The 27,466-nt window shown below is 40.5% G+C and overlaps 1 protein-coding gene and 13 non-coding genes across 16 annotated transcripts; 1 reads left to right on the top strand and 13 right to left on the bottom strand.

The window, feature by feature from the left end:
- The first annotated feature begins 836 nt into the window (after positions 1-836).
- On the top strand, positions 837-9,786 carry LOC124260632 (retinaldehyde-binding protein 1-like). Of its 3 annotated transcripts, none has more exons than XM_046694954.1 (6): positions 837-1,177; positions 4,132-4,493; positions 5,344-5,459; positions 7,939-8,160; positions 9,273-9,383; positions 9,571-9,786. In XM_046694954.1, exons 2-6 carry the CDS (start codon positions 4,229-4,231, stop codon positions 9,709-9,711), a joined length of 855 nt encoding a protein of 284 aa, XP_046550910.1. In that variant the 5' UTR covers positions 837-1,177; positions 4,132-4,228; the 3' UTR covers positions 9,712-9,786. The 3 variants fall into 3 exon arrangements, with proteins under 3 accessions (XP_046550910.1, XP_046550909.1, XP_046550911.1); XM_046694953.1 differs by lacking the exon at positions 837-1,177 and adding an exon at positions 1,270-1,377; XM_046694955.1 differs by lacking the exon at positions 837-1,177 and adding an exon at positions 1,338-1,377 and having other exon boundaries at positions 4,111-4,493.
- A 3,252-nt stretch (positions 9,787-13,038) lies between these two features.
- On the bottom strand, positions 13,039-13,129 carry Trnar-ccu. The gene is given in 2 exon segments: positions 13,039-13,074; positions 13,093-13,129. It is a non-coding gene; the product is annotated as a tRNA-Arg (tRNA).
- A 217-nt stretch (positions 13,130-13,346) lies between these two features.
- On the bottom strand, positions 13,347-13,437 carry Trnar-ccu. Its single transcript is given in 2 exon segments — positions 13,347-13,382; positions 13,401-13,437. It is a non-coding gene; the product is annotated as a tRNA-Arg (tRNA).
- Positions 13,438-13,675: 238 nt separating this feature from the next.
- On the bottom strand, positions 13,676-13,766 carry Trnar-ccu. Its single transcript is given in 2 exon segments — positions 13,676-13,711; positions 13,730-13,766. It is a non-coding gene; the product is annotated as a tRNA-Arg (tRNA).
- A 540-nt stretch (positions 13,767-14,306) lies between these two features.
- Positions 14,307-14,397, bottom strand: Trnar-ccu. The gene is given in 2 exon segments: positions 14,307-14,342; positions 14,361-14,397. It is a non-coding gene; the product is annotated as a tRNA-Arg (tRNA).
- A 555-nt stretch (positions 14,398-14,952) lies between these two features.
- Positions 14,953-15,043, bottom strand: Trnar-ccu. Its single transcript is given in 2 exon segments — positions 14,953-14,988; positions 15,007-15,043. It is a non-coding gene; the product is annotated as a tRNA-Arg (tRNA).
- A 238-nt stretch (positions 15,044-15,281) lies between these two features.
- Positions 15,282-15,372, bottom strand: Trnar-ccu. Its single transcript is given in 2 exon segments — positions 15,282-15,317; positions 15,336-15,372. It is a non-coding gene; the product is annotated as a tRNA-Arg (tRNA).
- A 1,187-nt stretch (positions 15,373-16,559) lies between these two features.
- On the bottom strand, positions 16,560-16,650 carry Trnar-ccu. The gene is given in 2 exon segments: positions 16,560-16,595; positions 16,614-16,650. It is a non-coding gene; the product is annotated as a tRNA-Arg (tRNA).
- An 843-nt stretch (positions 16,651-17,493) lies between these two features.
- On the bottom strand, positions 17,494-17,584 carry Trnar-ccu. The gene is given in 2 exon segments: positions 17,494-17,529; positions 17,548-17,584. It is a non-coding gene; the product is annotated as a tRNA-Arg (tRNA).
- Positions 17,585-18,119: 535 nt separating this feature from the next.
- On the bottom strand, positions 18,120-18,210 carry Trnar-ccu. Its single transcript is given in 2 exon segments — positions 18,120-18,155; positions 18,174-18,210. It is a non-coding gene; the product is annotated as a tRNA-Arg (tRNA).
- A 6,010-nt stretch (positions 18,211-24,220) lies between these two features.
- On the bottom strand, positions 24,221-24,311 carry Trnar-ccu. Its single transcript is given in 2 exon segments — positions 24,221-24,256; positions 24,275-24,311. It is a non-coding gene; the product is annotated as a tRNA-Arg (tRNA).
- A 217-nt stretch (positions 24,312-24,528) lies between these two features.
- On the bottom strand, positions 24,529-24,619 carry Trnar-ccu. Its single transcript is given in 2 exon segments — positions 24,529-24,564; positions 24,583-24,619. It is a non-coding gene; the product is annotated as a tRNA-Arg (tRNA).
- Positions 24,620-27,021: 2,402 nt separating this feature from the next.
- Trnar-ccu lies at positions 27,022-27,112 on the bottom strand. Its single transcript is given in 2 exon segments — positions 27,022-27,057; positions 27,076-27,112. It is a non-coding gene; the product is annotated as a tRNA-Arg (tRNA).
- Positions 27,113-27,329: 217 nt separating this feature from the next.
- On the bottom strand, positions 27,330-27,420 carry Trnar-ccu. Its single transcript is given in 2 exon segments — positions 27,330-27,365; positions 27,384-27,420. It is a non-coding gene; the product is annotated as a tRNA-Arg (tRNA).
- Between the last annotated feature and the right edge of the window lie 46 nt (positions 27,421-27,466).

The raw sequence follows: 27,466 nt of genomic DNA, 5'->3' as shown, positions 1-27,466 counted from the left end.
TGCTACTATACAATACGGTTGATGATAGTACTGCTGCTACTATACACTACGGTTGATGATGCTACTGCTGCTACTATACACTACGGTTGCTGATGCTACTGCTGCTACTATACACTACGGTTGATGATAGTACTGCTGCTACTATACACTACGGTTGATGATAGTACTGCTGCTACTATACACTACGGTTGATGATGCTACTGCTGCTACTATACACTACGGTTTGATGATGCTACTGCTGCTACTATACACTACGGTTGATGATGCTACTGCTGCTACTATACACTACGGTTGATGATGCTACTGCTGCTACTATACACTACGGTTTGATGATGCTACTGCTGCTACTATACACTACGGTTGCTGATGCTACTGCTGCTACTATACACTACGGTTGATGATGAGTACTGCTGCTACTATACACTACGGTTGATGATAGTACTGCTGCTACTATACACTACGGTTGATGATGCTACTGCTGCTACTATACACTACGGTTTGATGATGCTACTGCTGCTACTATACACTACGGTTGCTGATACTGCTTGCTGCTGCTATACTATAATACGGTTGCTGATAGTGCTAATGCTACTGCAGCTACTCTACTATGATGATGTTACCCCGCTACTACACTACGGTTTGTATGTTACAACACACTATATGTCTGATGATGTTGCTGCTGTTGCTAAACACATTGTGCGATCTACACTTGTTACAACACATTGTATCTTTATCTCCGTTCTTCCCGCAGATGAGTCACTCTCCACGATGACATCTGTACTACTGATGTCGCCTTGCCCAGCCTGGGAGAGGACAGCGAAGCCGGGAGCCTACCTCAGCCTGCATGTCCTCCTGGCTGGGAGTAGAGACCATATAATAAGGCTAGGATGTACGTTACCTCACCCCTACAGCTGAGAACACTATGAAGAATGTCTTCACGCTGACCCTACATTGACACGAGTCTGTGCGTAGACATGACGTATGTTTTTGTCGCCAGTTATTGCAGAGCGCGAGTTCCCCGCTGTTTCCTGCGGCTAATCTCGCCATTTCAAGCACACCAAACGTACAACTGGACGTAAACAGCGATACAAGGCTCCTCTCATTATAGCTGCACACACCAGGGCCCCAATAACACCACCTCAGCCCTTACTCTGGATAAACTTCGGAATCCGTCAAGGTTAGTGGCTCGACAATAATACAAGCAGACATAATTATCACCTATTTGGTGACGGTGAACATACATATCCTCATCATCTGGCCTTAGATTCATGTGATTTGCCCGGAACATGGATATGTAGTAGAATATATCCTGGGGTTCTCTTCCTACCTCGGTCATAGAGGGAGCAAGCTGTTTGCTGTTGGGGGTGGTGATGCACGGTGAGTACCTTCTTCAAATTAACGTGTCACAGGTTTTCCTCAAAACACATTTATGTAAAATAATGAACATTTTGTTCAACGGAGGATGAAGAAATATTACGATTTATCATAATATTTCGAGAAGACGACGGGTCACCTTGTATCTGAATTGTAATAGATTGATGGGGTTTGGCAATTGGACTTTGATATTATCATTTTATGTATTTTCTGATCGGATTCTGAATCATTGTGACACAAACTGAGCAATGTTCCAGCTCTGTGACAGAGACATAATTGTAAACGACTAGGGGCTATGATGGTTATACACAGATTTGTATCGATTTTTGAGCTGGACGTCAAACAGTCTGGTGGATACTAAGAGAGTCAGTGTCATTAACAGCACTAACACCAACTCGTGCTCCGATGTATAGAAAGGACGCCGATCTCCTGTTACCCGTTGATTATTGAAGGGGATAATATTTCATACCACATGCTACAGATCATCTTGATTCACAGGAAATCTGATAATGCTGTGGACACCTCAAATTTGCAACCTGAACAGCAAATGAAACTATACCTCTCAGCTGATTTTGTTATATATTATTATTATTATTATTATAGGATACTTATATAGCGCACATATCCAGGCAACTAGTGCTTGCTCAAGGCGCTGATATTTTTTCCCTCGATCATTGGATGTCAATCTCAATGGCACATCGTATTATCAATCTCAACTCCCTGAGGAGTGTATCCGATTCTCAGATGAACGGCTCTTGAGAAACAGGTATCTTATGAAAAAACTGAACTGTACTAGCGCTAAGTCAACACTCAAAGAATACTAAAACGGATTATGTAATATAATTTGGTATATAATACTAAAATCGAAGCTGAAACAAGTTGTATTGACTGACGCCGTTATTGTAATAGGCGTTTCTTTGTGGGTGCTATCACCCTTATCAAGCAAGTGATAACATTATGCACAAGGAAAATATAGATACATGGATGGTAATTTAGTTGAGGATTGATGTACAGTGTGATGCCAATGCTGATAGTTATAGGGGGCCGTGGGGTAGCCTAGTGGTCAAAGCGTTGGCTCCTCACGCCGAAGACCCGGGTTCGAATCCTCACATGGGTACAATGTGCGAAGCCCATTTCTGGTGTCCCCCGCCGTGATGTTGCTGGAATATTGCTAAAAGTGGCGTAAAACCAAACTCAGTCAGTCAGTGATAGTTATAGTTTTTGTAGATAATAGGTGTGAAGCAAGATTGACAAGGGGGTGGTTACCGTTGATTGGCCTTGATGAGATGATGGTAACTCAAGAATGTAATAACCTTGATCTCTGTTGATGGTCGGGTTGAGTTGCTTGAGTTGTTTGATGTTGATTGCCTCTATGGCATTGCTGATCTTGTAGACTGACCGGTAAGCTTCAAGGATGTAGATGTTGTCCAGAGAATAATATGATTAGGATGTTACTTGGGTGTGTTCGGAGATGGCTGATTGACAGTCTTTGTTTCTGCACGGATGTCTGATATTTCTTGATGATCATGGTCAGGGGGCGGGTTCACTTACGTTGTGAATCCATAAAACGAGTTTCCCCTTTGTCAAACCAGCTTCTAAATCGCAACATTTGAAAGCCTCCTGATCCCAACTGCTGATGGATCCAATTAGACATCTTACCTCATAAAATCAATATAGTTGCATTTTCGCCTCAAATGTATTACATTTCAAAAACAGTAGGCGTCAGATGGGTATAGTTTCATCTGTCCTTTTTAAACCAATGCATTTTCACAATTTACCCAACCATATATTACTTTCTATAAACTGTTGCAGGAATGAGTGATGTAAAACATACATAATCATAATTAAGAACAGTTGTTTCAATTTTCATTACATAAAAATCCAACTCGGCACACCTTCATTTGGCCAAGTGAGCATAGTGCTGCACTGGTGTAAACCTCACTCACTCATTCACTCCCACTCTGACGCTGATGTCAACCAATCTCTTGTTCTATATGCCCACGTCATTGCAGGAACTGATAATTGGTGTTTAAGGAATCAGTGTTAAACTGTAACCAATGCATTAACACATATGACATAATATACAAATATGTCGATAATATCAATTACTCTCTACTGATAATTAACTGATTAATTTACATCACGAAGGCGCATTTGTACAAATCTATATTTTTGAGACAGCTTTTGAAAACAATGTTGAGAAATACCAGAATAGGCAGTTTCCAGTGACGCATGTCAAATGGTTACCTCATATTCTCCTTGCACTAGACATTTTAACATAGTTATGTCTACAAAAACAACTAAATATGAAAACACCAGTAGCTTGTCATGATTGTATCTTAAGGGTAAAAGTTTGTTGTTTAACGCCAGACTAAGCAATGTTCCTGCTACGTGACGGCCGTCGGTAATCGAGTCTGGACCAGACCAGACAATCCAGTGATTCACATCTTGACAGTTGGGATATGATGAAATGATCCATACATTAGCAAAGTCAGCCAGCCTGACGCTCCTTTTTAGTTAGTCACCTTTACGACAAGAAAGGGTGGCTGAAGATCAACTCTAACCCGGATCTTCACGGGTGCAAAGTTGTAGATACCTATAGTTTGTGTGAAATACATGTCCGTCATAACACTTCATTTTACTATCAATTGAAAAAAAACCCATTGGCCAGCTATAGATTTTGCTGAGAGACCAGAAACTCCTCTATTTTTCTAATTGCTACTTCATTATTTCAAGACTGACGTGTATACAATACAGGGCGAAGAGGCTGGAAGACAACGACGTGTTGATGTAACGTGAAACCTGAAATCGATACACATCTGAACGTGGGCACATCTCATCATTACATTGAAATATGGAATACGCCAAACTCTTCAGGAAAACTGACATTTTATCAAATGATGTTGCCAAGAAGGCAGAAGAAGAGTTAAATGAGACTCCTGAGAGAAGAGCGACATCTATTCAAGAGTTACGGGACTTGCTCGACAGTGGCCTGTGTTCCGATTGTTACAGGGATCAACAGATATCCGAACACTTCTGTGGCACATCCGACCTGTTCCTCTGTGGGTTCCTCAGAGCCAAGAAATATGATGTCCAGAAAGCCTACGAACTGTTGGACTGTAAGTACTAGTACATATCATAGGGCAGAACTATGTGTATTTGCCGTCAGTAAGTATAAGAACGCAGAACCAAAACTTTCTCAACAAGATATTTAAACAGTAGCTATAACGAGTGACGGGGAACGACTGATTATCTTTCCCGAGTTATATTAATGACATAATTAATATAACGAGGGAAAGATAATCTGACATTCCCCGTCATGAGTTGGTTATTGCTTTCATTACCCATATCAGTTTTAGATCTAAAAACGTTAAAATGAAAATAGCATTTTCTATAAGGAAACCTGCCATGTGGGGAATACCCGTATCCCTACGCGTTGATTGGCTGTTTTATTTTCTGAAACAGCCAATCAACGTTTACCAAAAGGTGTAACTTCCCTAGGGACTTACAGGAAAAACACTACCTTGTATCCTCCTTTACCATACCTTACCACGAGTAATGAAACACATTTACAAACTTGCTGCTTCCGTTCATGGCATAATTTATCTTACAAGCCTTAGCTCAATGAATAGCCTTGCCGTGACAATCACGCATGCGTAAGAAAGACCAAACAGGAGTGGGTCCCAACTCGATCAAAGGACCAGTTGGTATGGCCAGAGCTTGAATGGGTGACCACCAACGTATATAACTATGTGACAGGGCTTCTTGGAAGGTGACCACAACACTGACTACATATATGTCTCTAGCAGTAATGCTTGATCATAATACCCACTCCAAGCACGCGTCCGTAGTTTCAATAAACTTTGTTCTCTTACTCAATTTGAAGGTAAGCAGTTGGCTGTCCCCCAAGCACCCTTTGCTCAAAATGACAGTGACTAGTGGCTGACATAATCTTTATCTTTCTTTCAGCTTATCTTAAATTCAGAGAGAGGTATCCGGATCTGACGTCAGAGCTCAGCATCGATTCCGTGAGACCAGCTTTAGAAAGGGGCTACCCCAGGGTCCTTCCTGCCAGGGATAATGAGGTGAAATACTAATTGGAGGAGTATTAGGTTTCTGGCAAATTGTTGTTCTAGCAGATTCAAGTCGGGGCGGTGGGGTGGCCTAGTGGTTATAGGGTCTGCTCGTCATGCTGAAGACCGGGTTCGGTTCCCCACATGGGTTCAATGTGTGATGCCCATATCTGGTATCCCCCGCCGCGATATTGTTGAAATATTGCTTAAAGCGGCGTAAAACCATACTCACTCATTTAAGTCGTATTAAGAACACATTGTGCAATAAATACAGGATATATAGACTTGGCATACTCGACCCCTTGATGTGAGTGAATCTAAACCGTCGGGCAACTGAAAGTATACACTCATCATGAGGGCTGCAGTAGGAGACAACATGACCAGCAATGGCTGTTCGATTGTGATGTATTTGATACGGATATCATCTCTGTGTGCTGAACCTTACATTGCAGTATTTCGACAAATGGTTTTCAGCCAAGTAACATTTTGATAGCGTTGGTAATTTTCCGGTCAACCCAATCAACCAGTTTATTGCATGAAGGCCATAGGTCTATATACAAAATACATATGCATAATATGTACAACATATACAACATACGACACACGCGTTTCACTGAATTGAAGTGAGTGAGTGAGTTTGGTTTTACGCCGCTTTTAGCAATATTCCAGTAATATCACGGCGGGGGACACCAGAAATTGGCCAATGAATTGAAGTAACATTTGATAGCGTTGGTAATTTTCCGGTCAACCCAATCAACCAGTTTATTGCATGAAGGCCATAGGTCTATATACAAAATACATATGCATAATATGTACAACATATACAACATACGACACACACGTTTCAATGAATTGAAGTGAGTGAGTGAGTGAGTTTGGTTTTACGCCGCTTTTAGCAATATTCCAGTAATATTACGGCTGGGGACACCAGAAATGGGCCAATGAATTGAAGTAACATTTGATAGCGTTGGTTATTTTCCGGTCAACCCAATCAACCAGTTTATTGCATGAAGGCCATAGGTCTATATACAAAATACATATGCATAATATGTACAACATATACAACATACGACACACGCGTTTCACTGAATTGAAGTGAGTGAGTGAGTTTGGTTTTACGCCGCTTTTAGCAATATTCCAGTAATATCACGGCGGGGGACACCAGAAATTGGCCAATGAATTGAAGTAACATTTGATAGCGTTGGTAATTTTCCGGTCAACCCAATCAACCAGTTTATTGCATGAAGGCCATAGGTCTATATACAAAATACATATGCATAATATGTACAACATATACAACATGCGACACACACGTTTCAATGAATTGAAGTGAGTGAGTGAGTGAGTGAGTTTGGTTTTACGCCGCTTTTAGCAATATTCCAGTAATATTACGGCTGGGGACACCAGAAATGGGCCAATGAATTGAAGTAACATTTGATAGCGTTGGTTATTTTCCGGTCAACCCAATCAACCAGTTTATTGCATGAAGGCCATAGGTCTATATACAAAATACATATGCATAATATGTACAACATATACAACATACGACACACGCGTTTCAATGAATTGAAGTGAGTGAGTGAGTTTGGTTTTACGCCGCTTTTAGCAATATTCCAGCAATATTACGGCTGGGGACACCAGAAATGGGCCAATGAATTGAAGTAACATTTGATAGCGTTGGTTATTTTCCGGTCAACCCAATCAACCAGTTTATTGCATGAAGGCCATAGGTCTATATACAAAATACATATGCATAACATATACAACATACGACACACACGTTTCACATGAATTGAAGTAACATTTGATAGCGTTGGTAAATTTCCGGTCAACCCAGTTCTCAAGCACATGCATATACTTTCGTTGCCTGGCAGTTTAGTTAAACACGTGAATTTTTAACGTTGATGGCAATACTTATGACAACCAACTTCTGAAAACAATGTCTACAGTGACCAGACCATACAACGACTGTCGTAGTGGTAAATATGCGGCTTTGAAGTCATGTAGAAGAAGAAGAAGAGCTTTATTCAGTATTTATGGCCACATGACCAAAAGTACAATTCAATAAGCAAAATATAGTACATGGTCAGGCGAACAATTTACAATTTATACAGGTAAATATAGTTTAAGATAAATTGCAATATTTTTTAGGAGTTTTACATTCTTTGTTGCAAGCAGCTGAGTAAACTTTGATCTGGTTGGAGATATAATATAGAAATCAGGAATGTACAAAGAGCGTTGTTGTGAATAAAATGGACATATGAGTAAGAAATGATACTCATCTTGTGTCAAATTACAATTACATTTGTCACATTTAATGGAATCAGCATTTACCTTATTGAAACGGTTGTGTTGAATTTTAAGTTTATGACTCATGCATCTGAATTTAATTAGAGCTCGTAAGAGATCTTTATCATAGCAAAACTCTGATATATATTTTTCGGTTCATGTAAGTACTTTGTGACACGTATTGTCATTTTGTGAATTGCAGGGTAGAATAGTGTTCCTGTTCTCCATCGGGTCATGGGATGCTACGGAAGTGCCGTTCGATGATGTGTTACGGGCGTACATCTACCTGCTGGAGGCCCTACTGGAGAACGCGGAGAACCAGGTGTCTGGGTTCGTCATCGTGGAAAACTTCCAGCAGTATACCATCAGCCAGGCCATGTCTCTCAAACCCTCGGACCTGCAGAAGATGGTCAGCATGCTTCAGGTGAAGTCATGACCACTTAACATTTTCTGGACCTGGGATGTTTGTTTGAGAATGTTATTTTCAGTGAGTGAATGAGTGGGTGAGTGAGTATTAGTTTACGCCGCTTTTAGCAATATTCCAGCAATATCACGGCCGGGGACACCAGAAATGGGCTTCACGCATTGTACCCATGTGGGGAATCGAACCCGGGTCTGACGAGCGAACGCTTTAAGCACTGGGCTACCCCACCGCCCCGTCACGATGAGTGAGTGAGTGAGCTTTTACAGTGAGTGAGCTGTGTTTTACGCCGCTTTTAGCAATATTCCAGCAATATCACGGCGGTGAACACCAGAAATAGGCTTCACACATTGTACCCATGTAAGCAATCGAACCCGGGTTTTCAGCGCTGACAAGGGGGCGGTGGGGTAGCCTAGTGGTTAAAGCGTTCGCTCGTCACGCCGAAGACCCGGGCACGAATCCCTACATGGGTACATTGTGTGAAGTTCATTTCTGGTGTCCCCCGCCGTGATGTTGCTGGAATATTGCTAAAAGCGGCGTAAAACCAAACTCCTCACTCACTCACTCAGCGTGACGAGCGAACGCTTTAACCACTAGGCTACCTCGCCGCCGCCTCTGAGGTTCTACGCTGCTCTTAAAAACGTTCTAGCAACATCAACTTGGGGGACTTCACACATAGCACCAATTTTGGGAAACTGGGTCACGTGTCTGAACATTTTAACCACAAGTCTATCCCACTGTTCATTTTGATGACTTCAAGGGGTAAAACACATCTGGTTGAACCTACAACAAATTATTTTCAGAACATCCAACATTTCATATTCTGTAAATCCTGCCTTAGGGGTGGCGGGGTTTGCGTTCACCCGAATGAGAATGAAAAGAAACTGTGCAATGATACATAAGCCGTGGTAAATAAGTTTATAATGTCACGACCGTAAGTGAAGCAGATATAAGAGGTTTACAATGAACCAAAGGCCATAATCGGAGCTAATGCTCGAGTCACGACCATTGGGTCCTGGTATGCCAAAGAAAGGCAACTCTTTGCAGAACATCATAATAATGCATCATGCTTTTATTAACCTCATGGTTTAACGTTGCATCTATTGTCTTTGCAGGGTGCATTCCCAATACGGTTCAAAGGTGTTCACTTTTTGTATCAACCCTGGTATTTTTCATGGACATACGCACTCGTTCGACCCTTCATGAAAACCAAGATGACTGAAAGGGTATTTAATGCAACTTTTTTGCTTAACGTTAATGTCATAAATGTGATATGTGATTCTTGAACTTTCTAAAAGGGACGCATGCAAATATTTTATCCTTACCGAGTAACATGTGAAAACTGACGTATTGAAACGGCGATGATATGGCTGTGTTTTTACAAGCACTGAAATATATCATTTCTTTCAACAGGTCCACATTCACGGTTCGAACCTCGAAAAGTTTCACCAAGTGTTAGATCCGTGCACTCTACCACCTGACTTTGGAGGTAACGGACCAGAGTTCTCTCCCCTTGAGATGATAACATTGCTGGAGAAAATTGCTGATTTATAGACAATGGTCGAGGCATGACAATGTACAGATATTAAACACAAGTATATTCTTTAAACAAATAAACGCAAAAAATGATTTGATTAACTTTGTCCTTGGCAAAAAATGAGTAAAACGTACAGACGAAGGGTGACAGTTGTTCTAGTTGGATGAGGAACCACCATCACCGATCAAGAAGTGCATGGGGAGTACGGATGACGTCTGCTGGAGTGAGGAGTGAGTGAGTGAGTGAGTGAGTGAGTGAGTGAGTGAGTGAGTGAGTGAGTGAGTGAGTGAGTGAGTGAGTGAGTGAGTGAGTGAGTGAGTGAGTGAGTGAGTGAGTGAGTGAGTGAGTGGGTGAGTGAGTGAGTGGGTGATGGGTGAGTGAGTGAGTGAGTGAGTGAGTGAGTGAGAGTGAGAGTGAGAGTGAGAGTGAGAGTGAGAGTGAGAGTGAGTGTGAGTGAGTGAGTGAATTTGGTTTAACGTCGCTTTTAGCAATATTCCAGCAACATCACGGCGGAGGACACCAGAAATGGGCTTCACACATTGTACCCATGTGGGGAATTGAACCCGGGTCTTCAGCGTGACGAGCGGACGCTTTAACCACTAGACTACCCCACCGCCCCTACGTCTGCTGGAGTTTCCGTAAATGGAATAAGAATCCCGATAAGAACCCCATTCATTCAAATTATTTTCTCATGCCAGAAATAATACGACAGGTTGTCCTTGAAGTTCTGTATGTGTTTAAACGAGCAGGGGCTCGACGGGTTCAATAGTTGTCCTTTCGCACCCTCCACATATGAAAGTCACATGCATGCATCCTTTACGGTTTTTCTGCACTTCGTACACCCTTCAAAAGGAAACAGCCTAACTGTGAAACAGTTTACTCTATTCAGTCAAATGTGCATAAGTTAGTTGATGCATCTGTCGAGTTGAAAACGAAACAAAATCCAGGAAAATAACAGATTAAATAACAACCCAGTATCCATGAACAAGTCTGTAAAAACAGAAATTTGAATATTCTCAAACGTGAAGTTAATGCTATGACATACCCTGAAACAGTTTGTTTGGAGGATTCGTCTTTCATACGTCAGTCCAATCAAGTGATCGCTGAAGAAAATGACTGTCAGCTCACAAAACAATGCAAGTGCGAATAAAAAATAGCTCAAGATCGACTTCACTGTCAGATCGTGAGAAGAAATACTTCAGCTTGCAAACAATAACATCAGTACTTTGCTCGTTTTACCGTTTACAGGACTCGAACCCGCAATCCCCGGCTATCACCAATGTCTTAGTGTAGGAGGCCGGTGCCTTATCCATTGCACTTACCAATTCATTTCAGCTATAGAAAAAGGCAAAGGTGGGTGTCAGTTCTCACAACAGAGTGATATACAACGAATTAAATTACAATAGAGGCGGATTTTGTGATGTTCCAGGCACTAGGGAGGTATAGGTTAGGTCTCTTAATGCCTACAGTGACAAATGCCTACAGGCATTAATAGCTGTTGTTTTAGGTGAGCAGCAGTGATACGCTTCCCTGCACACAAGTGGTCACTTCCGCCCTAATGAGTTTAACCTGTTTACACTATGAAAACTTCCTACAGATTATCTGATCATATCAGCACAAGCAGTGCCTTATGTATCCTTTTTGCTTGTTTTTAATACAATTTGTCTATCTTTCTCAACAGGAACTATATATGTAAAAGCAATTTAATTACTTCTGTTTAGCATGCAACAGATTTTGTACTGAGTAAGTTTGAGAAGGAAACATGTTGAAATAAAATGGGAATTCTGCATAGTTTGGTTCAAATCATGGCGAATCCAAAGAAGGTAGAGTACTACACGTCGCAGAAAGGTGGGCAGCAAGTTTTGTTAGATGGCTACAGGTAAAGGCTGAATAACCGGCGCCTGACATGTGTGCACTGGGGTTAATCTCCTGATGTTGATGGCTTCTAGTATTTTCCGTTTGCGCCAATCGTGAACATTGGTAGCCAAGATGCTAGTCTGTTGCCAGTCAATGGAGTAAGTAACCCCAAAGAATAATAGAGATCAAAGTGTATACCTCCCTAGTGCCTGGAACACCACAAAAGCCGTCTCTATTGTCATTTAATTAGCTGTATATCACTCTGTTGTGTACACATATCCTAATCATCATTGTTTTTATAACTTCTAATTAATCTGTTGTCATTGATTGATTGTATATAGATGTACATCTCTGGCTTCCTGTAAATCTAATTATCACTTCATTAGCTGTATTCACATCTCCTTATCCTCATTGTTTGTGTCAACTGGCTTTACTTTATCCCTATTATCATTGTTTTTATAACTGCTATTCATCGGTCCTCTCATCCATTGTATATACATGTACTTCGCTGGCTTCATGTAAATTCTGGTATATATAGTATGTTTTGTACTCCTGTCTTCATATCACCTGAAGAAGGGGCAAGAAGTAGTCCAGAAACGTCGTGTCATACAATAAAGACGAAGTTGTCATCCATATACTCGTCTTATATATTCATCAACTTCTAAATGCCTCTCACCAATCTCATGCTTGAGGGTTAGTTTTATGATTTGTTTACACTAATGAATGAAAGACAATCCACTTACCAATTCTTTTCAGCTATAGAAAAAGGCAAAGGTGGGTGTCAATTCTCACTATGTGTATTGTTGAAAAACGTAAAAACAAAGAAGAAAACAATTGCAAAAAGAATGCATTACCCACGACGGGACTCGAACCGGCAATCCCCGGCTATCACCAATGTCTTAGTGTAGGAGGCCGGTGCCTTATCCATTGGGCCACCTGGGATTGGTGAAATACAGCCGTTTTCAGGGTAACAGTGTAACACCCAAACTGCTTTAGGGTTTGTGTTTTGATTTGTTTACACTGATCGATGTCTGAAAGGCAATGCACTTACCAATTCATTTCAGCTATAGAAAAAGGCAAAGGTGGGTGTCCATTCTCACTATGTGTATTGTTGAAAAACGTAAAAAAAAGAAGAAAAAAATTGCAAAAAGAATGCTTTACACACGACGGGACTCGAACCCGCAATCCCCGGCTATCACCAATGTCTTAGTTTAGGAGGCCGGTGCCTTATCCATTGGGGCACGTGGGCTTGGTGAAATACTGTCGTTTTCGATCCATGTGATGACAAATGTTTCCAAACAGTGTAACACCCAAACTGCTTGAGGGTTAGTGTTATGATTTGTTTACACTGATCGATGTCTGAAAGGCAATTCACTGACCAATTCATTTCAGCTATAGAAAAAGGCAAAGGTGGGTGTCAATTCTCACTACGTGTATTGTTGAAAAACGTAAAAACAAAGAAGAAAACAATTGCAAAAAGAATGCATTACCCACGACGGGACTCGAACCCGCAATCCCCGGCTATCACCAATGTCTTAGTGTAGGAGGCCGGTGCCTTATCCATTGGGCCACGTGGGCTTGGTGAAATACAGCCGTTTCCAGTGTAACAGTGTAACACCCAAACGTCTTGAGGGTTAGTGTTATGATTTGTTTACACTGATCTATGTCTGAAAGGCAATGCACTTACCAATTCATTTCAGTTATAGAAAAAGGCAAAGGTGGGTGTCAATTCTCACTATGTGTATTGTTGAAAAACGTAAAAACAAAGAAGAAAACAATTGCAAAAAGAATGCATTACCCACGACGGGACTCGAACCCGCAATCCCCGGCTATCACCAATGTCTTAGTGTAGGAGGCCGGTGCCTTATCCATTGGGCCACGTGGGCTTGGTGAAATACTACCGTTTTCGATCCATGTGATGACAAATGTTTTCAAACAGTGTAACACCCAAACTGCTTGAGGGTTAGTGTTATGATTTGTTTACACTGATCGATGTCTGAAAGGCAATGCACTGACCAATTCATTTCAGTTATAGAAAAAGGCAAAGGTGGGTGTCAATTCTCACTATGTGTATTGTTGAAAAACGTAAAAACAAAGAAGAAAACAATTGCAAAAAGAATGCATTACCCACGACGGGACTCGAACCCGCAATCCCCGGCTATCACCAATGTCTTAGTGTAGGAGGCCGGTGCCTTATCCATTGGGCCACGTGGGCTTGGTGAAATACAGCCGTTTCCAGTGTAACAGTGTAACACCCAAACGTCTTGAGGGTTAGTGTTATGATTTGTTTACACTGATCGATGTCTGAAAGGCAATGCACTTACCAATTCATTTCAGTTATAGAAAAAGGCAAAGGTGGGTGTCAATTCTCACTATGTGTATTGTTGAAAAACGTAAAACAAAGAAGAAAACAATTGCAAAAGAATGCATTACCCACGACGGGACTCGAACCCGCAATCCCCGGCAATCACCAATGTCTTAGTGTAGGAGGCCGGTGCCTTATCCATTGGGCCACGTGGGCTTGGTGAAATACAGCCGTTTCGATCCATGTGATGACAAATGTTTTCAATCAGTGTAACACCCAAACTGCTTGAGGGTTAGTGTTATGATTTGTTTACACTGATCAATGTCTGAAAGGCAATGCACTTACCAATTCATTTCAGTTATAGAAAAAGGCAAAGGTGGGTGTCAATTCTCACTATGTGTATTGTTGAAAACGTAAAACAAAGAAGAAAACAATTGCAAAAGAATGCATTACCCACGACGGGACTCGAACCCGCAATCCCCGGCTATCACCAATGTCTTAGTGTAGGAGGCCGGTGCCTTATCCATTGGGCCACGTGGGCTTGGTGAAATACAGCCGTTTTTCCATGTGATGAAAAGTCAAACAGTGTAACACCCAAACTGCTTGAGGGTTAGTGTTATGATTTGTTTACACTGATCGATGTCTGAAAGGCAATGCACTTACCAATTCATTTCAGTTATAGAAAAAGGCAAAGGTGGGTGTCAATTTTCACTATGTGTATTGTTGAAAACGTAAAACAAAGAAGAAAACAATTGCAAAAGAATGCATTACCCACGACGGGACTCGAACCCGCAATCCCCGGCTATCACCAATGTCTTAGTGTAGGAGGCCGGTGCCTTATCCATTGGGCCAGGTGGCATGGTGAAATACTCCCGTTTTCGATCCATGTGATGACAAATGTTTTCAATCAGTGTAACACCCAAACTGCTTGAGGGTTAGTGTTATGATTTGTTTACACTGATCGATGTCTGAAAGGCAATGCACTTACCAATTCATTTCAGTTATAGAAAAAGGCAAAGGTGGGTGTCAATTCTCACTATGTGTATTGTTGAAAAACGTAAAAACAAAGAAGAAAACAATTGCAAAAAGAATGCATTACCCACGACGGGACTCGAACCCGCAATCCCCGGCTATCACCAATGTCTTAGTGTAGGAGGCCGGTGCCTTATCCATTGGGCCACGTGGGCTTGGTGAAATACTGTCGTTTTCGATCCATGTGATGACAAATGTTTCCAAACAGTGTAACACCCAAACTGCTTGAGGGTTAGTGTTATGATTTGTTTACACTGATCGATGTCTGAAAGGCAATTCACTGACCAATTCATTTCAGCTATAGAAAAAGGCAAAGGTGGGTGTCAATTCTCACTATGTGTATTGTTGAAAAACGTAAAAACAAAGAAGAAAACAATTGCAAAAAGAATGCATTACCCACGACGGGACTCGAACCCGCAATCCCCGGCTATCACCAATGTCTTAGTGTAGGAGGCCGGTGCCTTATCCATTGGGCCACGTGGGCTTGGTGAAATACAGCCGTTTCCAGTGTAACAGTGTAACACCCAAACGTCTTGAGGGTTAGTGTTATGATTTGTTTACACTGATCAATGTCTGAAAGGCAATGCACTGACCAATTCATTTCAGTTATAGAAAAAGGCAAAGGTGGGTGTCAATTCTCACTATGTGTATTGTTGAAAAACGTAAAACAAAGAAGAAAACAATTGCAAAAAGAATGCATTACCCACGATGGGACTCGAACCCGCAATTCCCAATGTCTTAGTGTAGGAGGCCGGTGCCTTATCCATTGGGCCACGTGGGCTTGGTGAAATACTCCCGTTTTCGATCCATGTGATGACAAATGTTTTCAATCAGTGTAACACCCAAACTGCTTGAGGGTTAGTGTTATGATTTGTTTACACTGATCGATGTCTGAAAGGCAATGCACTTACCAATTCATTTCAGTTATAGAAAAGGCAAAGGTGGGTGTCAATTTCACTATGTGTATTGTTGAAAACGTAAAACAAAGAAGAAAACAATTGCAAAAGAATGCATTACCCACGACGGGACTCGAACCCGCAATCCCCGGCTATCACCAATGTCTTAGTGTAGGAGGCCGGTGCCTTATCCATTGGGCCAGGTGGCTTGGTGAAATACAGCCGTTTTCGATCCATGTGATGACAAATGTTTTCAAACAGTGTAACACCCAAACTGCTTGAGGGTTAGTGTTATGATTTGTTTACACTGATCGATGTCTGAAAGGCAATGCACTTACCAATTCATTTCAGTTATAGAAAAAGGCAAAGGTGGGTGTCAATTTTCACTATGTGTATTGTTGAAAACGTAAAAACAAAGAAGAAAACAATTGCAAAAAGAATGCATTACACACGACGGGACTCGAACCCGCAATCCCCGGCTATCACCAATGTCTTAGTGTAGGAGGCCGGTGCCTTATCCATTGGGCCACGTGGGCTTGGTGAAATACTGTCGTTTTCGATCCATGTGATGACAAATGTTTCCAAACAGTGTAACACCCAAACTGCTTGAGGGTTAGTGTTATGATTTGTTTACACTGATCGATGTCTGAAAGGCAATTCACTGACCAATTCATTTCAGTTATAGAAAAAAAGGCAAAGGTGGGTGTCAATTCTCACTATGTGTATTGTTGAAAACGTAAAAACAAAGAAGAAAACAATTGCAAAAAGAATGCATTACCCACGACGGGACTCGAACCCGCAATCCCCGGCTATCACCAATGTCTTAGTGTAGGAGGCCGGTGCCTTATCCATTGGGCCACGTGGGCTTGGTGAAATACAGCCGTTTCCAGTGTAACAGTGTAACACCCAAACGTCTTGAGGGTTAGTGTTATGATTTGTTTACACTGATCGATGTCTGAAAGGCAATTCACTTACCAATTCATTTCAGTTATAGAAAAAGGCAAAGGTGGGTGTCAATTCTCACTATGTGTATTGTTGAAAAACGTAAAAACAAAGAAGAAAACAATTGCAAAAAGAATGCATTACCCACGACGGGACTCGAACCCGCAATCCCCGGCTATCACCAATGTCTTAGTGTAGGAGGCCGGTGCCTTATCCATTGGGCCACGTGTGCTTGGTGAAATACAGCCGTTTCCAGTGTAACAGTGTAACACCCAAACGTCTTGAGGGTTAGTGTTATGATTTGTTTACACTGATCAATGTCTGAAAGGCAATGCACTTACCAATTCATTTCAGTTATAGAAAAAGGCAAAGGTGGGTGTCAATTCTCACTATGTATATTGTTGAAAACGTAAAACAAAGAAGAAAAAATTGCAAAAGAATGCATTACACGACGGGACTCGAACCCGCAATCCCCGGCTATCACCAATGTCTTAGTGTAGGAGGCCGGTGCCTTATCCATTGGGCCACGTGGGCTTGGTGAAATACTGTCGTTTTCGATCCATGTGATGACAAATGTTTCCAAACAGTGTAACACCCAAACTGCTTGAGGGTTAGTGTTATGATTTGTTTACACTGATCGATGTCTGAAAGGCAATTCACTGACCAATTCATTTCAGTTATAGAAAAGGCAAAGGTGGTGTCAATTCTCACTACGTGTATTGTTGAAAACGTAAAACAAAGAAGAAAACAATTGCAAAAGAATGCATTACCCACGACGGGACTCGAACCCGCAATCCCCGGCTATCACCAATGTCTTAGTGTAGGAGGCCGGTGCCTTATCCATTGGGCCACGTGGGCTTGGTGAAATACAGCCGTTTCCAGTGTAACAGTGTAACACCCAAACGTCTTGAGGGTTAGTGTTATGATTTGTTTACACTGATCGATGTCTGAAAGGCAATGCACTTACCAATTTATTTCAGTTATAGAAAAAGGCAAAGGTGGGTGTCTATTTTCACTATGTGTATTGTTGAAAAACGTAAAAACAAAGAAGAAAACAATTGCAAAAAGAATGCATTACCCACGACGGGACTCGAACCCGCAATTCCCAATGTCTTAGTGTAGGAGGCCGGTGCCTTATCCATTGGGCCAGGTGGCATGGTGAAATACTCCCGTTTTCGATCCATGTGATGACAAATGTTTTCAATCAGTGTAACACCCAAACTGCTTGAGGGTTAGTGTTATGATTTGTTTACACTGATCGATGTCTGAAAGGCAATGCACTTACCAATTCATTTCAGCTATAGAAAAAGGCAAAGGTGGGTGTCAATTTTCACTATGTGTATTGTTGAAAAACGTAAAAACAAAGAAGAAAACAATTGCAAAAAGAATGCATTACCCACGACGGGACTCGAACCCGCAATCCCCGGCTATCACCAATGTCTTAGTGTAGGAGGCCGGTGCCTTATCCATTGGGCCACGTGGGCTTGGTGAAATACTGTCGTTTTCGATCCATGTGATGACAAATGTTTCCAAACAGTGTAACACCCAAACTGCTTGAGGGTTAGTGTTATGATTTGTTTACACTGATCGATGTCTGAAAGGCAATTCACAGACCAATTCATTTCAGTTATAGAAAAGGCAAAGGTGGGTGTCAATTCTCACTATGTGTATTGTTGAAAAACGTAAAAACAAAGAAGAAAACAATTGCAAAAGAATGCATTACCCACGACGGGACTCGAACCCGCAATCCCCGGCTATCACCAATGTCTTAGTGTAGGAGGCCGGTGCCTTATCCATTGGGCCACGTGTGCTTGGTGAAATACAGCCGTTTTTCCAGTGTAACAAATGTTTCCAAACAGTGTAACACCCAAACGTCTTGAGGGTTAGTGTTATGATTTGTTTACACTGATCAATGTCTGAAAGGCAATGCACTGACCAATTCATTTCAGTTATAGAAAAAGGCAAAGGTGGGTGTCAATTCTCACTATGTATATTGTTGAAAAACGTAAAAACAAAGAAGAAAAAAATTGCAAAAAGAATGCATTACACACGACGGGACTCGAACCCGCAATCCCCGGCTATCACCAATGTCTTAGTTTAGGAGGCCGGTGCCTTTTTTTTTCTCTTTAATAAAATTTTATTACAGAATATATTGTACATGAAGCATTTATAATGTTACATAAAAGGGCTAAAAGGTATCACAGATGTTGTATTGCATTCAAGTCATGTATAACATTACATGCATTTCATTCTTGAAACGGATACTTAAATACAAGCTTACTACCGTCTAACTCCAGGAAGTTTACTGGCATGATATATCGCTGAATAAAGTTATCAGCACGGTTTTCAAATTGATACCTTGACCACAACAGATTAAAGTGTTGTTTTGCGTAACAGTTGAATAATTTTTCCAGACTGAGATTGCATCTCTGTAAAGAAAGAACCGCTCTTTTCTTGAAAACAGAGATTCTATATACAGATAGCAATATGTTGATACTGTGCTCATACGAGAATGATTTGTCATGATTAAAACCAAATAGAAGCCAGGAAACTAACTGGTTAAATGAAAATCCAGTGTCCATCATTAAATCTGTGAACAGAGATTTAAGAACGGAAATTGTGTCATACAATTGATCACAGAATACAAACATATGAAGCAAATTTTCAACTTCAGTTTTACAAACCGGACACAGGTTAGTGTCTGTTTTGCCATATTTGAATAATTTTTCATTTGTGTAGATAATATTATGACTTAACCTGAAATCCAAATCAATTTGTTCAGAGGATTTATCTATCAAGAATACACTTTTCCAAACTTTTGGCCAGTTAATGTCAATTGCATAGTTATCCCAGAATGAAATGGCTGTTGGCTCACAAAATAATGCATTAACAAATAAGGAATAATTAAATTTAACTGTGAGATCGTTAGAAGAAATATTAACATCATCTTTGCAAATAACAGCATCAGAATAATGTTCATTGTTATGTTTTATCGTTTTACTTGACAAAATTGACAACCACTCACTTGGTAGTGACTGAATGATAATACAGTATGCTGTCTGTATCTCTGACACAGGTATATCATGTCTGTGGTCGTGTATAATTTCTTTTATTGCTGGAAGAGGTAAAAAGCCTGGGATAAACTCATAACAAATATCGGCAATAGTAACAATGCCTGAATCAATGAAAAATCTAAACAACAGCATTTTGCCCTTATAGCAAATGTGCGGATTATGAAACAAAGGCTGCGACATGATATCCTCGTGCTTAGTGGCGAGGAGAACACTGATCACAAACCATCTCCAGCCAATGGTAAGCAGAATACCAAATTTAAAAAAATACAAGGTATGAATGAGGAAAGAGTTGTCAGCTTGTCTGAGGAAAGAAAGAGGAAAAAAGCAGTAAATGGAGGGAATGGAATGAGTAAGAAGCAAATGAGAAAGGTCAAGGCTAGAGGTAAAGTTGATGGTAAAAAACTTGACGTGAATGACTTTGAATGTGAATACGAAGATTAACAATGTATCACCTCTATTACACCTTAATTGTCATGGTGGTAATCATGTCATGGAATGTGAATGGTCTGAGAGATGTTTCTAAAGTTCATCATGTTTTCACAACTGTGAAAAATTCACATGCTGATATTTGTTTTCTTCAGGAAACTTTCTGGGATAACGATTTCGTAAAACACTATAAACATCTGTGGCAAGGGCAAATATTTTTAATAATTGTCCCAATGAAAAAAAGGAAGGGAGTGGCAATACTCTTCTCGTCACGGTTTCCCAACAAGGTAAATTTTCACAGTTGTGACAACACTGGTAGACTTTTAAAAGTGACTTTTGAACATGATAGCGTTCTGTATTCATGTGTAAATGTTTATGCACCAAATAATGCAACTGAGAGAATTGTATTTTATGACTTATTAGTTACATATTTATCAGGAGATAATGTGATAGCAGCAGGAGATTATAATGAGATAACAGATGTATTCATGGATAGAGCAGCTAATATGAAATCATTTAATATAAAGAGTAGTCATAAATTACAAGACATCATACGTTGCAAAAACCTATGTGATATATGGAGATACAGAAATCCAGATAAGAGAGAATTCACACGACAGCAAATTGTCGAAGGTGAAATGAAACAGTCTCGTATTGATTTCATTTTGATTTCTAGATCCCTAATTCCTCATGTAATGAATACATATATAAAATATTCAACTAAAAGCGATCATAATATCACATGCCTAAATTTAGATTTCTCTCATGTAGAGAAAGGTGCTGGATTATGGGTTTTCAATAATCAGTTGCTTCAGAACACTGAATTTCGGCTGAGGGTGATAAGCATTATCAATGAAAGTTTATTATGTCCACTTTATGAAGAAGAAACATTAATATGGTGGGATAACCTTAAATATAAACTTAAAAAATGTGCAATTTATTTTTCTTGCAAAAAGTAAAGAAGAAAAATGTGAATACTACAAATTGCAAAATAATTTACGCCGCGAATATGACAAGTTATCTAAACATCCTAATCATGATCTTACGTACATCCAAAGTCTTCATAGAGATTTGGAGAAATATGAACAAACTAAATGTCAAGGGGCTATTCTACGCTCAAAAGTTCAGTGGGCTTTAGAATGTGATAAAAACACATCTTTTTCTTACATTTAGAAAAATGTAAACAAGAATCTAATTGCATCAAAGAAATTATGACAAAAAATGGTTTAACTCGTCGAACTGAAGATATTCTTGATCACGCATATTCATTTTATTCCAAGTTATATTCAATCGGAGAAACTGATCTATATAAGCAAGATAAAATTCTAGATTTAATAACTGATGTTCTTCCAGATAAAGATAGAGAAAGTCTTGAAGATGCTATTTCCATAGAAGATCTAACTAAAGCTCTGAAAGGTATGAAAAGAAATAAATCCCCAGGCAACGATGGACTTACAGTTGAATTTTACGCTGCATTTTGGGAGATACTTAAACCCATATTTGGACGAGTGGTGAAATGTATTTTGATGAAAAACCATGTCAAGATCAATGAAAAAGGTGTTATTAGCCTCTTCTATAAGAAAAAGGTGATAAAACAGACCTAAGGAATTTTAGACCAATTTCGTTACTCAATGTTGATTGTAAACTTATATCTCGTTCACTTGCTCTTAAATTAAAAACAATTATGACAAAAATAATTTCGCCGGAACAGTCATGTTGTGTTCCAGGAAGGGATATTTCCGACAACATTCTCTCTATGAGAGACGTTATAGAAATAGTGGATAAAGATAATGAAGATGCATATCTAATCACGATTGATCAAGAAAAAGCATTTGATCGCGTCTCACATTCATTCATTTTCAAGATTTTGGAAAAACTAAATTTTGGTACATCATTCATTTCTTGGATCAAAACTTTATACACTGACTTAAAAAGCAGTGTAAAAATCAATGGTCACCTTACACCATATTTTCCAATAGAACAATCTGTCCGACAAGGTGATCCCCTCAGTAGCTTAATTTTTGTTATTGTTAGTCAACCCTTGAACTTACTCATTAAGGCTAACTCATCTATACATGCGGTGCAAATCACAAATCAGTGCTCATCTTTAATATATCAACATGCAGACGACACTACTGTTACAGTGTCTGATGCACAGTCTGTATATAATACTTTCGACACTGTGAATGACTATTGTGATGCAACCGGGGCAAAGGTCAATCTAACAAAATCTCAAGTTCTGTGTTTAGGTAAAGCCCGGTCAAACAATATAAATTTTAACTTACCAGTTACTGTTAAAAATGACTGTGTCAAAATATTAGGGATTTTCCTTGGTCCTGATAAAGCTCAATGTGAAAGCAAAAACTGGAAAACCAAAATATCTAAAATTAAGTCTCTGTTAGGGTTGTGGTCACAAAGAAACCTATCCTTACAGGGTAAGTCTATTGTGATAAATACGTTCATAATGTCAAGGTTGTGGTATACTATACATGTAGTGCCTGTTCCAGAGTGGGCAAGGAAAGAAATAAATTCAGCAATTTCACATTTTATCTGGGGCGGTAAAACCCCACTGATCAAGCAGTCGACATGCTGTGGTCATTTTACACAGGGGGTATTATCAATTCCATATTTTAAATACAAAATATATGCATTTAGATTAAAAGTCATTCGAAAACTCATGGATGCTAATTTCCATGCAGTATGGAAGCAAACGTGTTCTGTGTTCATGTCCAAATACATGAACATGGGTTTGAAGAAACATATTTTCAGTATTGTTTACAGTCGTCCTGGTTTGACCCATATGAACACGTTCTATGCTGAGGTTTTGATTGCATCGGACGAAATCACGTGCGGCAGGCGACTGTAACATGTCCATGATTTGACTGTCTTCGATGTAGGGGGTTAGATGTAAAAATGACACAACCAAGGATTTATCTGTAACAAGTCTACAGTTGTATGCTTTTCCACAGATGGAAATCTCCCCCGCCACAATGTTTGCGGTTTCCACATCACACACAGTGATTTCATACCAGCCGCCTCTCGGTACACATGCAAATACACTGTCTTCACCAAAATCATCTTCTATCGCATTAATAATTTCAGCTGCTTTTACTTTATCAAATCCAGTCTCTACTCTCAAAGTAGCCTCTTTCTTGTACTCACGTTTGTGAAATTCAGACGTATTCAGTGCGCCATTTTCTTTGTTTTCATCACAGGCATTATCTGAGCCCAGTTCCTTCATCGTGCAGATTGCCTCAAGCACACCTCTCTATTGCTGATAGGTAGTGACTTCTCACAATACCTTCGGTTGTTTAAGAACTTCCATGATGTGTTTATCAATCGGTAAATATGAAAACTTGCTGAATCTGCAGAGAGCCGATGAAAGCACGTCCACCCTCAATCAAATCAAGGGAGGCAATCCCATCCATTGGGCCACGTGGGCTTGGTGAAATACTCCCGTTTTCGATCCATCTGATGACAAATGTTTTCAAACAGTGTAACACCCAAACTGCTTGAGGGTTAGTGTTATGATTTGTTTACATTGATCTATGTCTGAAAGGCAATGCATTTACCAATTCATTTCAGTTATAGAAAAAGGCAAAGGTGGGTGTCAATTCTCACTATGTGTATTGTTGAAAAACGTAAAAACAAAGAAGAAAACAATTGCAAAAAGAATGCATTACCCACGATGGGACTCGAACCCGCAATCCCCGGCTATCACCAATGTCTTAGTGTAGGAGGCCGGTGCCTTATCCATTGGGCCACGTGGGCTTGGTGAAATACTCCCGTTTTCGATCCATGTGATGACAAATGTTTTCAAACAGTGTAACACCCAAACTGCTTGAGGGTTTGTGTTATGATTTGTTTACACTGATAGATGCCTTACCAATTCATTTCAGTTATAGAAAAAGGCAAAGGTGGGTGTCAATTCTCACTATGTGTATTGTTGAAAAACGTAAAAACAAAGAAGAAAACAATTGCAAAAAGAATGCATTACCCACGACGGGACTCGAACCCGCAATCCCCGGCTATCACCAATGTCTTAGTGTAGGAGGCCGGTGCCTTATCCATTGGGCCACGTGGGCTTGGTGACATACAGCCGTTTTCAGGGTAACAGTGTAACACCCAAACTGCTTGAGGGTTAGTGTTATGATTTGTTTACACTGATCGATGCCTGAAAGGCAATTACCTTACCAATTCATTTCAGCTATAGAAAAAGGCAAAGGTGGGTGTCAATTCTCACTATGTGTATTGTTGAAAAACGTAAAAACAAAGAAGAAAACAATTGCAAAAAGAATGCATTACCCACGACGGGACTCGAACCCGCAATCCCCGGCTATCACCAAAGTCTTAGTGTAGGAGGCCGGTGCCTTATCCATTGGGCCACGTGGGCTTGGTGAAATACAGCCGTTTTCAGGGTAACAGTGTAACACCCAAACGTCTTGAGGGTTAGTGTTATGATTTGTTTACACTGATCAATGTCTGAAAGGCAATGCACTTACCAATTCATTTCAGTTATAGAAAAAGGCAAAGGTGGGTGTCAATTCTCACTATGTGTATTGTTGAAAACGTAAAACAAAGAAGAAAACAATTGCAAAAGAATGCATTACCCACGATGGGACTCGAACCCGCAATTCCCAATGTCGTAGTGTAGGAGGCCGGTGCCTTATCCATTGGGCCACGTGGGCTTGGTGAAATACTCTCCCGTTTTCGATCCATGTGATGACAAATGTTTTCAAACAGTGTAACACCCAAACTGCTTGAGGGTTAGTGTTATGATTTGTTTACACTGATCGATGTCTGAAAGGCAATGCACTTACCAATTCTTTTCAGTTATAGAAAAAGGCAAAGGTGGGTGTCAATTCTCACTATGTGTATTGTTGAAAAACGTAAAAACAAAGAAGAAAACAATTGCAAAAAGAATGCATTACCCACGATGGGACTCGAACCCGCAATTCCCAATGTCTTAGTGTAGGAGGCCGGTGCCTTATCCATTGGGCCACGTGGGCTTGGTGAAATACTCCCGTTTTCGATCCATGTGATGACAAATGTTTTCAAACAGTGTAACACCCAAACTGCTTGAGGGTTAGTGTTATGATTTGTTTACACTGATCGATGTCTGAAAGGCAATGCACTTACCAATTCATTTCAGTTATAGAAAAAGGCAAAGGTGGGTGTCAATTCTCACTATGTGTATTGTTGAAAAACGTAAAAACAAAGAAGAAAACAATTGCAAAAAGAATGCATTATCCCACAATGGGACTCGAACCCGCAATTCCCAATGTCTTAGTGTAGGAGGCCGGTGCCTTATCCATTGGGCCACGTGGGCTTGGTGAAATACACCCGTTTTCGATCCATGTGATGACAAATGTTTTCAAACAGTGTAACACCCAAACTGCTTGAGGGTTTGTGTTATGATTTGTTTACACTGATCGATGCCTTACCAATTCTTTTCAGTTATAGAAAAAGGCAAAGGTGGGTGTCAATTCTGACTATGTGTATTGATGAAAAACGTAAAAACAAAGAAGAAAACAATTGGAAAAAGAATGCATTACACACGACGGGACTCGAACCCGCAATCCCCGGCTATCACCAATGTCTTAGTTTAGGAGGCCGGTGCCTTATCCATTGGGCCACGTGGGCTTGGTGACATACAGCCGTTTTCAGGGTAACAGTGTAACACCCAAACTGCTTGAGGGTTAGTGTTATGATTTGTTTACACTGATCGATGCCTGAAAGGCAATTACCTTACCAATTCATTTCAGCTATAGAAAAAGGCAAAGGTGGGTGTCAATTCTCACTATGTGTATTGTTGAAAAACGTAAAACAAAGAAGAAAACAATTGCAAAAGAATGCATTACCCACGACGGGACTCCGAACCCGCAATCCCCGGCTATCACCAATGTCTTTAGTGTAGGAGGCCGGTGCCTTATCCATTGGGCCACGTGGGCTTGGTGAAATACAGCCGTTTTCAGGGTAACAGTGTAACACCCAAACGTCTTGAGGGTTAGTGTTATGATTTGTTTACACTGATCAATGTCTGAAAGGCAATGCACTTACCAATTCATTTCAGTTATAGAAAAAGGCAAAGGTGGGTGTCAATTCTCACTATGTGTATTGTTGAAAAACGTAAAAACAAAGAAGAAAACAATTGCAAAAAGAATGCATTACCCACGATGGGACTCGAACCCGCAATTCCCAATGTCGTAGTGTAGGAGGCCGGTGCCTTATCCATTGGGCCACGTGGGCTTGGTGAAATACTCCCGTTTTCGATCCATGTGATGACAAATGTTTTCAAACAGTGTAACACCCAAACTGCTTGAGGGTTAGTGTTATGATTTGTTTACACTGATCGATGTCTGAAAGGCAATGCACTTACCAATTCTTTTCAGTTATAGAAAAAGGCAAAGGTGGGTGTCAATTCTCACTATGTGTATTGTTGAAAAACGTAAAAACAAAGAAGAAAACAATTGCAAAAAGAATGCATTACACACGACGGGACTCGAACCCGCAATCCCCGGCTATCACCAATGTCTTAGTGTAGGAGGCCGGTGCCTTATCCATTGGGCCACGTGGGCTTGGTGAAATACAGCCGTTTTCAGGGTAACAGTGTAACACCCAAACTTCTGGAGGGTTAGTGTTATGATTTGTTTACACTGATCGATGTCTGAAAGGCAATGCACTTACCAATTCTTTTCAGTTATAGAAAAAGGCAAAGGTGGGTGTCAATTCTCACTATGTGTTTTGTTGAAAAACGTAAAAACAAAGAAGAAAAGAATTGCAAAAGGAATGCATTACCCACGACGGGACTCGAACCCGCAATCCCCGGCTATCACCCATGTCTTAGTGTAGGAGGCCGGTGCCTTATCCATTGGGCCACGTGGGCTTGGTGACATACAGCAGTTTTGAGGGTAACAGTGTAACACCCAAACTGCTTGAGGGTTAGTGTTATGATTTGTTTACACTGATCGATGCCTGAAAGGCAATTACCTTACCAATTCATTTCAGTTATAGAAAAAGGCAAAGGTGGGTGTCAATTCTCACTATGTGTATTGTTGAAAAACGTAAAAACAAAGAAGAAAACAATTGCAAAAAGAATGCATTACCCACGACGGGACTCGAACCCGCAATCCCCGGCTATCACCAATGTCTTAGTGTAGGAGGCCGGTGCCTTATCCATTGGGCCACGTGGGCTTGGTGAAATACAGCGGTTTTCAGGGTAACAGTGTAACACCCAAAC

The sequence above is a fragment of the Haliotis rubra genome, unplaced genomic scaffold (assembly GCF_003918875.1).
Source record: "Haliotis rubra isolate DU_JTF1 unplaced genomic scaffold, ASM391887v1 Scf770, whole genome shotgun sequence".
In the NCBI taxonomy this organism is placed as follows: domain Eukaryota; kingdom Metazoa; phylum Mollusca; class Gastropoda; order Lepetellida; family Haliotidae; genus Haliotis; species Haliotis rubra.
Note: the sequence above shows the minus strand (reverse complement) of the source record. Positions and strands in the feature narration are given on the sequence as shown.

Coding starts and splice junctions, on each gene's coding strand:
- LOC124260632 (XM_046694954.1), top strand. CDS start 4,229: ATGGAATACGCCAAACTCTTCAGGAAAACTGACATTTTATCAAATGAT. Junction 4,494..5,343: donor AGCCTACGAACTGTTGGACT/GTAAGTACTAGT, acceptor TCTTTCTTTCAG/CTTATCTTAAATTCAGAGAG. Junction 5,460..7,938: donor TTCCTGCCAGGGATAATGAG/GTGAAATACTAA, acceptor TGTGAATTGCAG/GGTAGAATAGTGTTCCTGTT.